Source organism: Lissotriton vulgaris, chromosome 2_2 (assembly GCF_964263255.1).
Source record: "Lissotriton vulgaris chromosome 2_2, aLisVul1.2, whole genome shotgun sequence".
In the NCBI taxonomy this organism is placed as follows: Eukaryota; Metazoa; Chordata; class Amphibia; order Caudata; family Salamandridae; genus Lissotriton; species Lissotriton vulgaris.
The window spans coordinates 221,119,017-221,134,439 of record NC_141688.1 but is presented as its reverse complement, the minus strand read 5'-3'; the positions used below and the strand labels follow the sequence as shown (position 1 = coordinate 221,134,439).

General features: G+C 43.6%; 1 protein-coding gene across 2 annotated transcripts in view; it reads right to left on the bottom strand.

Annotated features, from left to right (window-relative positions):
- Positions 1 to 15,423, bottom strand: part of NAT10 (N-acetyltransferase 10) — a 204,502-nt gene that overhangs the window by 96,042 nt on the left and 93,037 nt on the right. For both annotated transcript variants that reach the window (XM_086959584.1, XM_086959585.1), the window contains exons 8-9: positions 9,341 to 9,448; positions 6,219 to 6,352 (exon numbers count right to left, since the gene is read on the bottom strand). In XM_086959584.1, the coding sequence (XP_086815710.1) occupies positions 6,219 to 6,352; positions 9,341 to 9,448 (242 nt within the window). The remainder of the gene's footprint in view (positions 1 to 6,218; positions 6,353 to 9,340; positions 9,449 to 15,423) is intronic.

Here is a 15,423-nt window from a genome sequence, read left to right as displayed (position 1 = left end):
GGTCTGCCCTTGAGGGTCCCCCTGTCCCCAGAAACTCAACCTGATCAGGTTCAAGCTCCTCAGAGACAGTCTCCTCTTGGACTGCAGAATCAGTTTCCTGTGAAACCTGATCCTCAACCTGGGGCAAGTGGGAAGGCACAGCCTTAACCCTCTTGCTCCTTCTCTTGGGTTGTGGTTGGTCTATTGTTTCAAGATCCACCACTGGTTCAGGAAGGCACTTCTTAGCCTGAGACCTTGTCACTGCAAGGACATGAGCTGAAATCCCTAGCATTTCTGCATGAGTCCTGTACTCCACTTCTGACCAAACTGAGCTTTCAAGATCATTGCCTAACAGACAGTCTACTGGGAGGTCTGCACTCACAACAACTTTCTTTAGGCCATCTACCCCTCCCCAGGAGAAGTTCACAACAGCCACACTATGGGAAGTAGTGGAGTTGCTTGCATTGGTCACTAGGTAACTTTCACCTAGTACAATTTGTCCAGGGTCCACAAAGCCAGGTGCCACCATTGTGACACTGGCACAAGTGTCCCTGTAGGCCTGAGCCAGTTTCTCATTAATTAAGGGAGTCTGCCTATATTTGCCCAGGTTACTGGGGCTTACTGCAGTGGGCAAAGATATGTCCACATCATATAGGAGAACTGCCTGTGTGGGGATTCTGACTAGGCCAGATTCCACCTCAGTACCCAGGGTCAACCCTACTAAACCCTTTGGCTGTGTACCACCACTGCTGACTGTACTAGGGGGTGCAGTTGCTTTAGGAGCTGCAGTGGTGGGGACTGGATTTTTCTTAGTGCATTCACTGCCCCAGTGTGAAACTGATTTGCAGGTATTACACCAAGGTTTCTTTGGGCCATCGTTCTTCTTTTTCTTGTTTCCATTTTGGGAACCCCCCTCCTTATTGCTAGTTTGGGGGCCTGAAGACTTCTGGTCCTTTTCTTTATCTTTCTGATTCCCACCCTTCTGGTCTGTTTTCTTCTGGTCACCTTGGTTCTGGTTTTTCTGCTTAATCCTTGTTCTGACCCATTTGTCTGCCTTCTTTCCCAATTCTTGGGGAGAGGTCAAATCAGAGTCAACAAGGTATTGATGCAACAGCTGGTTCTGACAGTTATTAAGGATCTGTTCTCTCATCATAAGATTGTACAATCCTGTATAGTCTGAAACTTTACTTCCCTGCAGCCAACCCTCCAGAGCCTTAGTGGCACAATCTACAAAATCAGTCCAGTCCTGAGTCTGTGCTTTTTGGGTGTCTCTGAACAACAACCTGTATTGCTCAGTGGTTAGGCCAAACCCTTCAATAAGAGCACTCTTCAGAACAGAGTAGTTTTTGGCATCCTCAGGTCTAACAGTGAGGAGCCTGTCCCTCCCTTTCTCAGAAAAGGAGTACCATAAAATTGCTGCCCACTGATCCTCAGGGACCTGCTGTACCATGCAGGCCCTCTCAAGAGCAGTCATCCATTTGTGGATATCATCCCCTTCCTTGTAGGGGGGCACAATTTTTGTCAGGTTTCTATTGTCATAGGCCCTGTCTTTTTCTTTAGGAACTTTGCTGCCACCAGTGGCATCTAAGCCACACAATTTTTTTTCTCTTGCTAAAGCAAGTTTAGCTTGAGCCAAGGCTACCTCTTCCCTTTCTATTTGGAGTTGGACAGCCCTCATCCTGGCCCTATGCTCTTTTCTCTGGGAGGGAGTCATCCCTCTTTGAGATTCTCTTGAGGCACTAGAAAGGTGAGAGTCCCTTGACAGAGATCTCTCCCTTCTATTACCTGGGAGAATTTGGTTATGAGATCTGGAGTGGTGCTGGCCCCCTCCATTCCCATGTAGGTCCAAGTTGGCCTGGTTAAGCCTGGCAACCTGTACCTGGTTTCCCACCTGATCCTGATCTTCAGGCTCATCTACATCAGAGCCTTCCTCTTCTTCTTCCTCCTCCACTACATCATCTTGAAGATCCTCATTCTCAGGGGAGTTTATCCCTTCCTCTGTTTCTAAGGGAGTCTGACTCACCTTGTCTAGGTCATCCTTTTCTAGGAGAGCTATTAGGGAAGGAATGGTAGGGCCTCTGCCCTTTTTTAGCCCCCTGGCTGTGCACAAGGCACTCAGGTCTTTGTGGCTAAGGTTGTCATATCTGGATGTTGTCCCTATAGGATCAACTTCTACAGGAGCAGAGCCTGAGGCTCTACCTGTATCAGACATGACTGCTAGTGAGGTGTAAGTGGTGCACTTACCTACACTAAGTGGTTTCCTACTGTACCTTGCTAGTGAGTTGTAGTCAGGGTGTGCTAATCCCTTTAATCTACAACTACTAAGTTCAGTAGAACTTAATATGTTAAGCTTTTGATTTATATGTACCTAGAGGTACTTGATGTGATCTTTCAATTTGATAAAGATTGCAATGGTAAAACAAACAGCAAGCTCAAATCCGCACCGCTGCACACCAATGTGAGAAGTTGGCCTGATAGGTAGTGTTTCCAATTCTGGAACCACTGGTTATCAGTCCAAACAAACCCCAAAGATGTCAGGTTGTAAGTCAACCTTGTAGACAAGCTATCCTAGTGGTAGCATGGACTAAGCAGCCTTAAAGGCTTAACTTAAGAGGTCGTGTTAAGCGAGCTTGTTTTACCACATACAATCCTGTAATCAAATGAAAGGACACCACACAAGTATATATTATAAAAATATATGTATTTATTTCTAAATTACTCCCCAGTACTCTTTATGAGGAAAGGGGCACAAGCGTTAAATCAAAAGCACTGTTACACATATAAAGTTGCACGTTTATGGATGAGGGCGGGTGGCCACTCAGACCATATATCAAAAAAGTGGTATAAGTAACACTTTACGAACAATGGTTAGGCCTAGGGCCTAGAGATTCGCTGGGAGCAGTCAGGACAAGCAATGAAGAAGTCGGGAGTAGCCCACAGGAGACGGGTGCAGCACGGAAAGTGCGGCGCGCACCAATGCACTGTCAATGGTGCGTAAAAGTCAGTTAAAGTGAATAAAAAGATACTTCCGCTGAACCTAGGAACACAAAACTTTAGACACAGACCCTAGAGGTGTGTACCAGTGTAAAGACACCGGCGTTGCAAAGTTACCTCACCCACAGGCCGTGGGTGCACAGGGTCGAAGTGGCGTCGGGTTCTGTCACGCAGGTTCTGGGTGCTTGGAGCTGTTGCAGCTGCAGGCGCTGTGAAGCAGAAGTGTCCGGTGCGATCCAAGGGTGGATCGATGTAGAAAAGTACCTGAAAGCAGAGGGGACAGAGTCTGGGTCACTCAGCAGTGACCAGGGTGGAACCAGGACGGAACCAGGCAATGTCGGGCGCAATCAGGCGGTTGTCGATAGGCTTCTCTCCGCTGTCACGTGGGCTCTGGGGCATCTGCGACGTCCAGGAGCGGGTCACGATCTGTCCCACGTAGGCTCTCGCCGTCAGCACCGTCGGCTTGAAGATTGTAGCAAACAGCACTTGGCAAAAGCAATCCACGCGGAACCGGGAGATTGCTTATCACTCGAACCAGGAGGGTCAGAGTGGGTGCTCCTTTTCACAGGAGCTGGTGCAGATCTGGAGCAACCAGAAAAGCAAGTCGTATTTCGAAGTTCGTCGGCACAGGGGCCACAAGCCAGCTGGCAAGTGACCGGGCCAACGCGTCGAGCGCACACAAGCAGAAGGGCCCCACGCAGCACTCAGCGAGTGTGGAGGGGTGAGCTTTGGTGCAAGTGGAGCTCGGGGCTGGGGCTTCTCAAACCCCGGTGTATAGCTTCGAGGGTCACTCGTGGGCCGCACGGTCAGCGTCTCGTGGCCTTTTCAAGATGGCGTGCCCCACGCTTCCGGTCGCCTCCACGGGTCTCAGCTCTGCAGGGACTGTGGATCGGGCAGGTAGAAGGCAGGCAAGCTTGATCTCGTCGATCTCTGTCGCTCGAGTTCCGGCGGGAACTGCAACAAAGCAAGGGTCGAGGGCTGGATGGTGCCTGTTTGCACAGGGTGGTCACTCCTTGACCACAAGGGAGATTCTTCAGTCTTCTCACGTCGTGTAGAAAGTCGAAGGGTCCAGATTTCGTTTCTTATGTTTCTTCAGGATGATCTGAGGTCCGTTGGGACTGCTCCCCCTCTTATTCGAATCTAGGGGGTTGGGCATCCTGCTAGGTCCCCTCCTATGGGTGGGACCCAGGAAGGGGGTGGTTACACCCCTCTCCTTTGATCCTGGCCGCGCTGGGACAGGGGCTGGGAGGCCCCAGAACCGGTTTGGCCGGATCCTGCAAGGGGCAGCCTTGTGCTCCCCAGGCAGTGTCTGGTTTCATTGAAACCTCCCTACTCCAATCCACTATCTCCTGTCTGGGGTGGTTTGACACCGCCCTGTGACAGGAAACTCTTTGTCCAGGCCTCCTCTGCCGGGTTTCGGTCAGCAGCAGGAGGTCAGACCCGTGTCTGTGGCAGGGGCATCCATTTTGTGGATCTGAGGCTCATTTTAAATCAACCGCGTTTCAGTAAAGTAACATGTCTTCTCCCTCTAGAAGGGTGGAATGCTATCCCCGTCGCCAGAACTGGCGAGGGGATAGTATTCCAATTCGTATGACACCTTACACGACATGTTTTGATAAAGCCAAACCAAAGTTGCTATATAACCGCGAGGATTATAATGCGCTTAAGAGTATATGGTATGGCATTATCCCGGATCAGCTTAGGGAGTTGTTCCCGACAGCTGCAGACAGGCTCAGCTCACGCCAGAGCACCATCTCACATAAAACCACGCACTCTGCCTCCAGGATTGATGAGGCCTTCCATAGGAGTGGCTTACAGGCTATATATGTGTCCAGATATAGGTATACTATATCTAAGCAAGGGGTGATTACACCCACTTGCCCCAGCTGAGTGATCAGCCAGTTGTGTCAATTTAAGAACCAGCCAGGGGTGGCAAAAGCTATGCTTCAGCCCCTGGTAGGCCTTGGTGGCACCTATGCCCTGGGCACCTATAGTGCATGGTACAGGGGCTGACAAGGAGTCCATTTCCAATTGTGGTATGTACCTATAGCACATGTATTACAAATTTAGAGAGAGAACAGCAGGCTGGGGGTCTGATTAGCAGGCCCACAGCCTCAGTAAGTCGAAAACCAGTGAAGCAAAAAGCAAAAATTGGGGTGACCATAGGATAGCAGACCCTACTCTCCTACACTAACAAATAGGCCACTGCAAGTATTTTTATGGTTGGTCAATAGTAGTAAGGAAATTCACTAATTGACTCTGCTGAATTTAAACCTAACTAAAATGGAGAGGAAGGATGGTATCAGAAAGTAAAACATATTTCAGACAGTGAATAAAAAACAAAAATCTCACGACATCATCTTAATGTGCCATTCTTCAACGGATCAATACCCCATACGTATAGCCTACCTTCCACAGTTAGACAGGATTGGATCACAGAATCTGATAAAACTGTGAGCAGTGATGAAAATATGAAAATTTGATGGAGCGAGAAATTGAGGTTTGACCTGGGATTTAATCTCGCAAGGGTATAAAACATACTCAAACTGTTGTCTGCTTGCATACTAATTCGGAGGGCCAAGTTACGTCTGTGTTAACCTAATTATGTGGTAGCCACATAAGCTTCAATAACAAGGGACTTTGAAATGTATGTTTTAGGGTGTCAAAGGGGAGGGAGTTTCTGAAAGGAAATATTACAGAGCACTACAATGCCACTGTGTACTACACGTAGGCTACAACTCTTTGCGGCAGTGTAAAATTATGTGAAAAATTATAATCCATTTTTACAAGTCCAAAAGTCAGGAATAACTGTAAACCATATGAATTTGCCTCTGGCTAAGATTAGAGAGATACTCAAATTCTATTTTGAAAATTGGTGAATATGCTTGATATTACTTTTGAGGACTAAAAAGTGTAATACTGACAACATTTGTATGAGGAATTATGGCCTTCTTTCAATGACTGTTTCAAGAGGTAGGACTGCTTCATCCCTAATTCATACTAATTAAATTACAGTATTTGCTTTATCAGAACTTAAGTGTGAACAATTCTAGTTTTACCTGGTCATTTTAATTTTTTCTTTCTTATTATTTTTAAGGTGTGGCTATACAGTATTTCCTCTTAAGTAAGGGGGGGATTTTAAAGCACTGATGTGTTATTTGTCATCAGCCCACGTAATGTTTTCATTTGTATTTATATGTTCTGTGATAAATGATTTATGAAAAATCAAAGGAAAAGCAACATACCCAAAGGCCACTGCTCCAGCAATTGCCAGTCCTAAAGCAGCTGATTTCCCACGGCCTCTGGCAGCAGTCAAGGCCACAGTACTTCTCAGTGTCTTTTCTGAAATGGCTTCAATGAATTTCAGCACTGCCTTGGCCTGGATTCGTATAAAAACAGAGAAACAAAAGTTGGGGATAATGTGTAAGGCTTTACCTTCAAAAAGAAAAATATAGCAGCAGCGCTTTACAATCAAGCTGACCCATCACTGCTATGAAAGAAATGCATCTCTCTAGAGTGTCTAAAGAATGTTTTATGCATAGATCTCCCCAGACTGGAAGCAAGTTTTCCTTCCCATGCCTTTTCCTTGCATTTTAATTTGTAGGAGAGCGGCGGAACTGGAAATCTTACTTTTATTCTTTCTCATTTATTTTACACAAATGATCACAAGTTAGCAAATTTTTACAAAGGACTTTATGCTGATATCAGTCCACAATTAAGTGCTCCTGATTTCACAGATAATAGGCCTCTTACTGCTGTTTGCTCCCACCAGGTCATCCATTTCTCTTTTACTCACAGAAATGCTACATACAAGCAGTGAGTAATAATTACTTTGAATAACAAAACATCACCACATTATATTATAGTAGCCTAATATAGTGAAGGTGATATTGAGATCACAAAAGGTCTATTAGAACTCCATTCAAGTGGTTCAGTAAAAGTGCCTTGAGTTGGTGCTCTTTCAGCATCAGTCTTTTGAAAAATGTTTTGGATCCCTCAACCATCACCACTTGCCACTGCCCGTGACTAACGAATTACAGAGCAAGCCCGGTAACATCGAGGGCTTTTTGCCGTTTTTTTGATGGCGCTGGCAACACGATAACCAATATTCTTTTCAGTGCTGCCTGCGATAATTTGTTCCCTTATTCTAAAACGGGTTCGCATTTCTTGTTCTTGGTGAACTTAGAAGAGATCAAGAATCTCCTCCGTATTTGCTAAAGATACGAAGACTTTCTGCTCATGACACCTTGTTTTATGCAATGCGAATATTTATGTGGCAGCGTTTGAAACAGACTTAATGGAATTGTGATGTTTTATATGCGGTTTCTACCATCCTTTTCCAACTATGGGTGAGGTATGACATCTATACATACTTTTTAATAATATATGTTTTACGGAGTATATACTGGTATCCCAAGAATAGGGAATATTTACCTGTTGGTGTTTGTTTCTGTTCCCATTAATTCAGAGCGGTGCTTCCCCTTTTTCCTGAGCCGCTGCCAGGTGGGGTGAGGTTCAATTCTTCTGCACAACTGGTAAGCAGGAGATCGCACATATTAAAGTAATAGTTTATTCCTTAATGTAATTAGAAACTAGACCGACAAGGAGTCTGTTGTTTTATTCCTTGAAACACATTTCAATGGTTCTTGTGCCAAGTGTCTGATATGCTGTCTAACGTTTGATCTTAGTGCTTGTACATTTTATGATGCATTCTTGACTCCTCGCACTAGGTTTTCTTATTTTCCACTAGTGGTACAACTGATCCACATGCATGGAAGTAGCAGACACCTAGGTTTTCAGGTGACCATGTTCTTTTTTTGTTTTATGGTTTTGCATCTTTTGTTTGCCCATTGCAGTAGCACTAGTATTTTAGGTCCTGAGGAAGGCAAGGACTATTCTGTCCACTCTATTTGCTGAAACATGTCGCCCTACGTACCATCTGGGGAGTCATTTGTTGAAAACTGCTTTGCTCTAATTTGTTTTTAATACTGGAGGATCGAGCAGAAACAAGAATAAAAGATGTGTTGCTATTTCACCCAATTTTAACACACTTTTTCACTTTCACATGCACTGCAATTCAGTCACCTATAAACAAACAGATTACTGACCATCAGTACTAGGACCATACAGCGGCCAATCTTGTTAATGAAGGATTTTCCACCTCATCCTCATACATCATCCATAGCTCGTTTTAACAAGATCCATAAGGAGTCCCAAATAATGATGGGCGGTATCGAGTGGTGACTGATGGGTATCCTTAAGTTGTTAGGATAGGTTAGGACTAGTCTATTCCACCTTTTCGGATTATTCTTTTTGGTTTCATTCTGTTCAGTAGCTTGATTTGCGTCATTAATAGTACAATGCCTCTTCGAGTCCCATAGACACTTGTTAAAAAAATCAACCTCAAACAAAAGTAACTAAAAATACTTAATATGTAGTGCATTGTAGTTTATGAAACTTTGCAAACGTTAACTAGTCATGTTTAAATAACCAGTTATCTTTTGAAAAGTGTTATGAATCAGTTTTAATGTATATTGCTGCATTTTAAGAAAGGATTTGTGAAAATGTGACAAAAGGGTGTTAATATCCCCAAGTGATGGACTGAAAAATAACAAACTCGTTCAGACATCATTGGGATTGAAGGACAACCCATGGAACTACATACTGTGATATATTATTCATTATTTAATCAGTTAATGAATCTTGTGTTGTATTGTTTAATATCATACTCTGGTTAGGCAGTCTAAAAAGAACAAATTAAAAGAATATCGATTTTACAAATGTAAGACAAGAGCTTCTTGTTTGCAGAAAATAACCACCTCAACCTGCACATTCACACAGACAAACACTGTGGTTCACCAAGATTTCTGTCATGATGTATATCCTTACTAAAAACGACTTCATGTTATAGGAATACAGATTATTTTTTCTGGCAAATGCACTACAGCTTCGGACAAGGTAAATGCAGATAAGGGGAGTACAGACTTCTTTTAATACCTACAATTAGGCCCAATTGTGTCAACAAAATGAATTAGAAATGTCAACGCGCCATGCTGTGTGAAAATGTCCTCCTTCACAGCACAGCTAAATTGATATATTCATTCAAAACAGAAGATCAGCAGAGAGGTGGAACTGAGGTTAGGTCAGAAAGTGTATTTCAGGTTTATGACACACCTCTTCCATTCTTTAAACTATTAGCTACAAAGATAACCTGTATTAAGTCAAATATCCAATTCTTAAAAATAAATTATTTTTTACTGAACTAAAGCTCTTATTTCCAACTTCTCAAATACCTTCAGGAACCCTGGGTCGGCAACGCCTCTTAATGCCACATTAACAAAAATAAGCCTATTTTGTAGATACCAACCTGGTCCATAGTCTTGCAGCTTTCCACAAGCGCACCAACAGGCTGGGTGTCCTGCAGGCTCTCCTTCAGCTCTTTCAGCTCCATCACTAGGGGTTCAAGCCCATCCTCCTATAAGAAAAAGGTGTTATGAGATTAAATATTTACGGTTTCAAATAATTCAACAATTTGATAAATGTATGCAGCCAAGAGCTATGCAAACAAATTCCAACGTTATGCCCATTCTTCTGTGCCAAAATGATCTAGAATAGCAGGCCTCGTTTGTAGAAAGCAAAAGACTTACCATTTATACTTTTCTGCCATTCAATAGAAGCAAAAAGTGATTAAGAGATGTTTCATAACCAATTTTGTATGTACCCCTTAATGATGGTAAAAAAGACAAACACCAGATCTTCTATGGAACTTAACTCATTATGCATGAGTTTGCGAATGTCATTAGTTTACCTCACTTTTACACTGGAAAATAATTATATGGCAATTATTTGAGCACATGCCATTCTTTCTGCCAACATCTCAATACTATGACCCTGAAACAGCTGGTAAGGTTACCCTTTGGCATCAAATGAATTAGGCATATCTACCATAGATCAAGCATGACAAAACACACAACAGTTTTTCAGGATAACCACAAAAAGAAATATGTTACTTACCCTGTCCCCATCTGTTCGTGTCATGTAGTGCTATAGATTCACAAGTTGTGCATACTCCTCCTAACAAGTGTTGGGCTCGGACGTGTACAACTTGTATTTGTTCGTAGAAGGCTTGTAAGTAACAAGGTATAGAGAATTCTCCCTTAGGGAGTATTGCCCATGAACATAAACTCAATAGTTCCATTGTTATCCCGCTTAGTGGGATTAAAGATGTAAAGTGAAGCATAAAGATGTTCATGCAGTGCTCTGAAAGACTTCATGAACGGAATCAAGAGCTGGCTCTTCGACTCTACGCCGGCTGCACAGCGCCTGGATATCCTCACCGGTGATAAGCCAAACCTTATAAGAACTGATTGATTGATAAGAAAGAGAAAAAGTAAATAAAAAATACGCGATCTGCAACAACCAAGGACTTCCGGGGAGAGGGCGGTGGTTGTGAATCTATAACATGCCATAAACAGTTGTTTACAGAGTAAGTAGCATATTCTGTTTGTGGCATGTGTAGCAGTAGATACACATGCTGTTCATTGACTAGAAAGCAATTTCCCCTGTAAGGTTGTGGCTCGGCGGAAGATGTTGGGGAAACATTGGAAAAGTGTAGGTAAGACACCTGGGTCTGCTGTTTAACTCGAACATCCACATAATAGTGTTTAGTAAAAGTGTTTGGTGTGGGACAAATAGCAGCTTTACAAATGTCAGCAACTGAAACTACTTTTGTGTGAATAGAATGTGGCCTGGGAGTCGTTGGAAGCCATCTTTAGGCTTTGGTATAACAGGTCTGAATACACTTGACTAGCCAGCGAGCGATTCCTTGCTTTGAAATAGGAGCCCCTCTACTTGGTTTGGAAAAAGGCACAAATAATTGTAAAATTTTCTGAAATGGCTGTGCCCTACCAATATAGTACATAAGGTTTCTTAATATCCAGTCCATGAGCACCCACTCTGTACCATCATTGGATGTGGAAAGAAATCCAGCAGTTCTTTGGTTTGATTAAGGTGAAAAGAAGATACCAAATTGGGTAGGAATTTTGGATTAGTCCTAAGGACTATTCTGCCAGATTGGACCTTGTAAAAAGGTATTACTAAAGTAAACACTTGAATCTCATATGTCTAAAGGAGGTAATTGCGACTAAAAGTCACCTTCCAGGACAGAAATTGAAAAGGACAAGAATGGAGGGCTCAAAAGGGGCCCCATTAATCTTGTGAGGATTACATTAACATTCCAGGATGGGATTTGAGGGATGTAGTTTAGGGAGTGATGACTCGCTACTGCAGCCACATATAAGTGAATAGATGTGTATACCAGTCCTGAGCTTTACAAGTTAAAAAGGTAGCAGACAGTGTCCTGTACTTTTGGTTTTAAAGGATTGATGTTCTTGGGTAGGCAGTAGCGGATATATTTTTTCTACTTTGCAGAGAACAGGCCCTAGAGGTTGGCCAGCAAGCCTCCCCAATATCCTTGCACTCAGGGGGTAAATGTAGGTATTCAAACTCTAGGATATCAAGACCCAAATCGCAAGGTTGAGTTGTTTGGGATTGGGATGTGTTAGATTTCCCTGGTGATGCATGAAAAGGTCCACCCTGTCGGGGAGCTTCTGGTAGTGAATCACGATTGTCCGGCCCATGTGGTAGCAACTAGTTATATGTGAGAGAATATATGTGTGCTGCAGTTTCCTGACCATTTCTGGAAATAGTGGGAGAGGTGGAAATGAGTAGGCAAATATTCCTGATTAGTTCATTCATAGTGCATTTCCCTTGGACTGTGGTAACCTGCAGGTGAGGCTTGGGCATTTTAAGTTTTTCAGTGGTCACAAACAGGTCTTTGTTGGGAAACCTTCCCCCAGCGTTCGAAGCACAGCAGTAATACTTTGGGGTGGTGTTCCTACTCACACTTGTAGCATCCTGCGAAGCAGGTTTGCAAAGTTGTTGTCCACTACTGGTAGACACTCTGCTAGAAGGTTAACCAAGTGGTGGATCGCCCACTGCCAAATGCTTTGTGCTAATGTGGACAGCTCGGATGAGTGTGTGCCCCCTGTTTTTGAAGGTTATACATGGACGTCTTGTTATCTGTTTTGTGGAGGACGGTCTTGTGACGAATGTGGCAGAAGAACGTTCCGAGTGCCAACTGGATCAATAATGACTCTAGGAAGTTTGTGTGATATGTTTGGTGCAGGGAGGACACTTTGAACACTGATGTTCTGGAGCTGTGCTACCCAATCTGTGAAGGTAGAGTCTGTGGTTAATGTCATTAGCGAACCAGGATCTAGAAAAAGCCAGCTTGTTGCACATTTGTGCTGTTCTACCACTACAGAGAGTGATGTGCTCTGGCCTTTAAAAGCACTAGATCCTCCTACTGACTCTTTGTTTGTGGCCACTGCTCTACTGAGCATTCCTGGAGCAGACACAAGTGAAGCCTGGCATGTGAGAGCATGGCGATACTAGATGCCACCACACCTAACATATGCAAAAGAAACAATTGATTGGACGGAATGCTGGACAATGCAAACATTCACCCCCAGTCACAAGGATCTGGGTTTAATCCATCATTCTTTTGCTCACCACACCACCACAGTTTGGACTAGGCTAGCTTGAATCCAGTGGTGTAGTGCGCACGGACCTGTAGTGCAGTTCCTAGTTTCCCACTAGGCCCTGCGCATTGGAATAACATAAACAATAGTATCGACGTGGAACTGCGGATATTCCAGGCCTCCACTGACTATGCTAAACTTAATTGGGTTGTGTTACCAACTAGCTCAGAGGTCACTGGAAACTTTCTTCTCTGCATAGGAAGTGATCAGCTTCCTTGGCACAGACAAGAAGGGATTCAGCTTTCCAACAACCGTGCAACATGACAACTTTGCTCCTCAGATCAAGAGTCAATCTCTAGGGTCGTGTGAAACAATAGACATGTATTTCACTCAGTCAGTCTAGTGCAGTTTACTTTCACGAGATGTAGAGAATAGAGAGACGGGCGTTTGTCAATAAAGGGTTAACATTTATTGAACAGTCTTTCTTCTCGTACAAGAGAAATGTATTGCCACAATTGCAATAATTGTTATTATAAAAAGTACGTACAGTAAGATAAGTATTGCGAAATAGAACTGTAAAAGCATTGATATGGTTTCTTAGCCATACAATGGTTTAAAAGTAATAAAACATATATACAGTCATATATACATTAGGCTAACATACTCAACTGGTGCTTCTAACTAAGCCTACCCCAGTGTGCCTGACCTAAGCCTAACACGTGAAAGGGGAGTAAGTAAGTAGCTTTAAGTTAAGTTGGTTTTGCCAAGGTTTGTTTCAAGAATTCTCGTCTAAGGGTTTAGTCAACACCATACCTCTGAATAGAATGATGGAGGATTGGTATCTCCTTCAGGGGTCTCTCTCGATATCCCAGTCACCCGCGAGGGTAAACCGGAAACGCCGTGGCTGGATTTCTCTGCACGAGAAAGGCAGCGGCTTCTCTTGAGCGCGTCGAGGAAGGAGGGGGGACAGCGTCCGCGGGCAGCTGGAATCTGCTGGATGTCTTCGCAGAGGGACGGCTGTTCAGCTCCTTAAGCGTACTGCACCATAGTTCGCGCTTTAGCGGCGATAATGGTATCAGCAGCTTCACCACCACAGGATAGCAGGCTGCAGCGACAGAGTGCTAGATTTACCAACACGGGGTCTTGCAGGCAGCCAGCATCAGCAACAGTAGCTTGCAGCTCACATTGCGTAAGGCAACGTTGGTAATATTTATACCTGACAGGTGCCGGGTTTGACGCAAGTTTTCTGGACATAAGACGTCAATTAAAGATGTCACTAGGAAGTGATAGTTATCAGTTGCTCATTAGAGTTCCATTACTAATCAAAACATAGCAAGCGGGGATTTCCAGGCTTGCTGAGTTTTTATCTTGTTGAAGAACTCGGAGTGTTATCTAGGAATATCAGATAGTGACTACTGCTCTGTCATTGCACTAATTGGTCGCAAAGGAAGTGGCAGAGAGCTATGCTGGAATGTGGCTCTGTTCGTGTGAGGCCAGAGATGACTTTTCAGAAAATCGCACTTGAACGGTTATGCCAATATAGGGAATAAATGGATTTATAGCCGAATAGGGGCATAAGGTCACAGTATCGATCAGGAACCTAGATAAACACGCAACACCCACTCCACGGGTTAATGTCCATCAAAATTACTAAAACTAAAGCAATTAGATGCATGTGTAACATTGCCCACCCCAAAATACATAAATGCATTCGAAATAGGCGTACTTGTAATACATGAATTTAGGTACTATACGTTTTTTAAAGCATAGTAATCATTCAAAAAATTATTGCATATGAAATCAATGAACGATTATGCAAAAGGAATTACACATGAAGTATCTCTGACAGAAGAAAAGCGAGATAAATCATCATATAAAAATGCATTGTAATAACATGTGTGCTAGAGGCTGGTGTTGTTATGTCTCTAGATGTGTATAGAAATAGAAGTGTGAAGCTTCTGTTCTCTAAGAATAGTTTTTACGTTAAGCAAAGAATTGTTCGTGCCAAAAAAGGTCAATATTAGAAAAATTGTCCAATTCAAAGAAAATAGATTTCCAAAGCTCTTGGCAGTTTTTGTTGATCAAAACTGAAGGCCGAATTCAGAGTTCATGGGAACGCTGTGTGTCGGAAAGCTTCTCAAAAGTTATTGTTTCTGTACGGGTGAGAACATCGTATCAGACAGGCTCTCAAAGAATTGGTCTACAAATTCAGGTGATAGTTCAACCAAATTAGATAGCGCTGTAACTTGGCAGGTGTGAGAATGATTGCTGTCATCGAAGGCAGGACCAGCAATGCTCACAGAACGTTGTACCTGGATGATGTTGCTTTTGTCACTCGCTTCACTGTTACCACTTGGCTGTAGTACAGGAGTCTCCACGAATGCCGTCATCAGGATTGGTAGCCGCTGGGGACAACACAATGCGTGAGCCGTTATTGGACTGAGCAAAGTATCGACGTCCATTGGTACTGCTGATGGAAGTGAAAGACAGATGTCCAACACGCATTCATCGCCGCAAAGCATACACCGTAGCACTGGTAAAATGCAATTTTGCCATATCGGTCTGAATGAAAGGAACCAGGTCATGTTTAGATCTCTCAGCCTGGCCAATCCAAGGACGTTAGTTATCCTGTCCCGGTAGCGCATTGCTAGGATTGTCTCTTCCATTCCCATGGGAGCTATGTCTGAGCCGAGGCTTGCCAAAACGTAGCAGGAGGGTCAAAAATAGAATCCCTGCGACGAGTCCCAAAAATAATGGTATGCTGCCAAAAATGGAGTGCACAAAATTAGGAAAGATTCCCAAAATTGCCTGGAAGGGTGTTAGCAGTCCCGTAAAGACTGTCTTAAATATGCCTGGGATGCTTGTTGCACTAGACATGTTAAGGAGTTGGCTGAACATTTCTACGAAA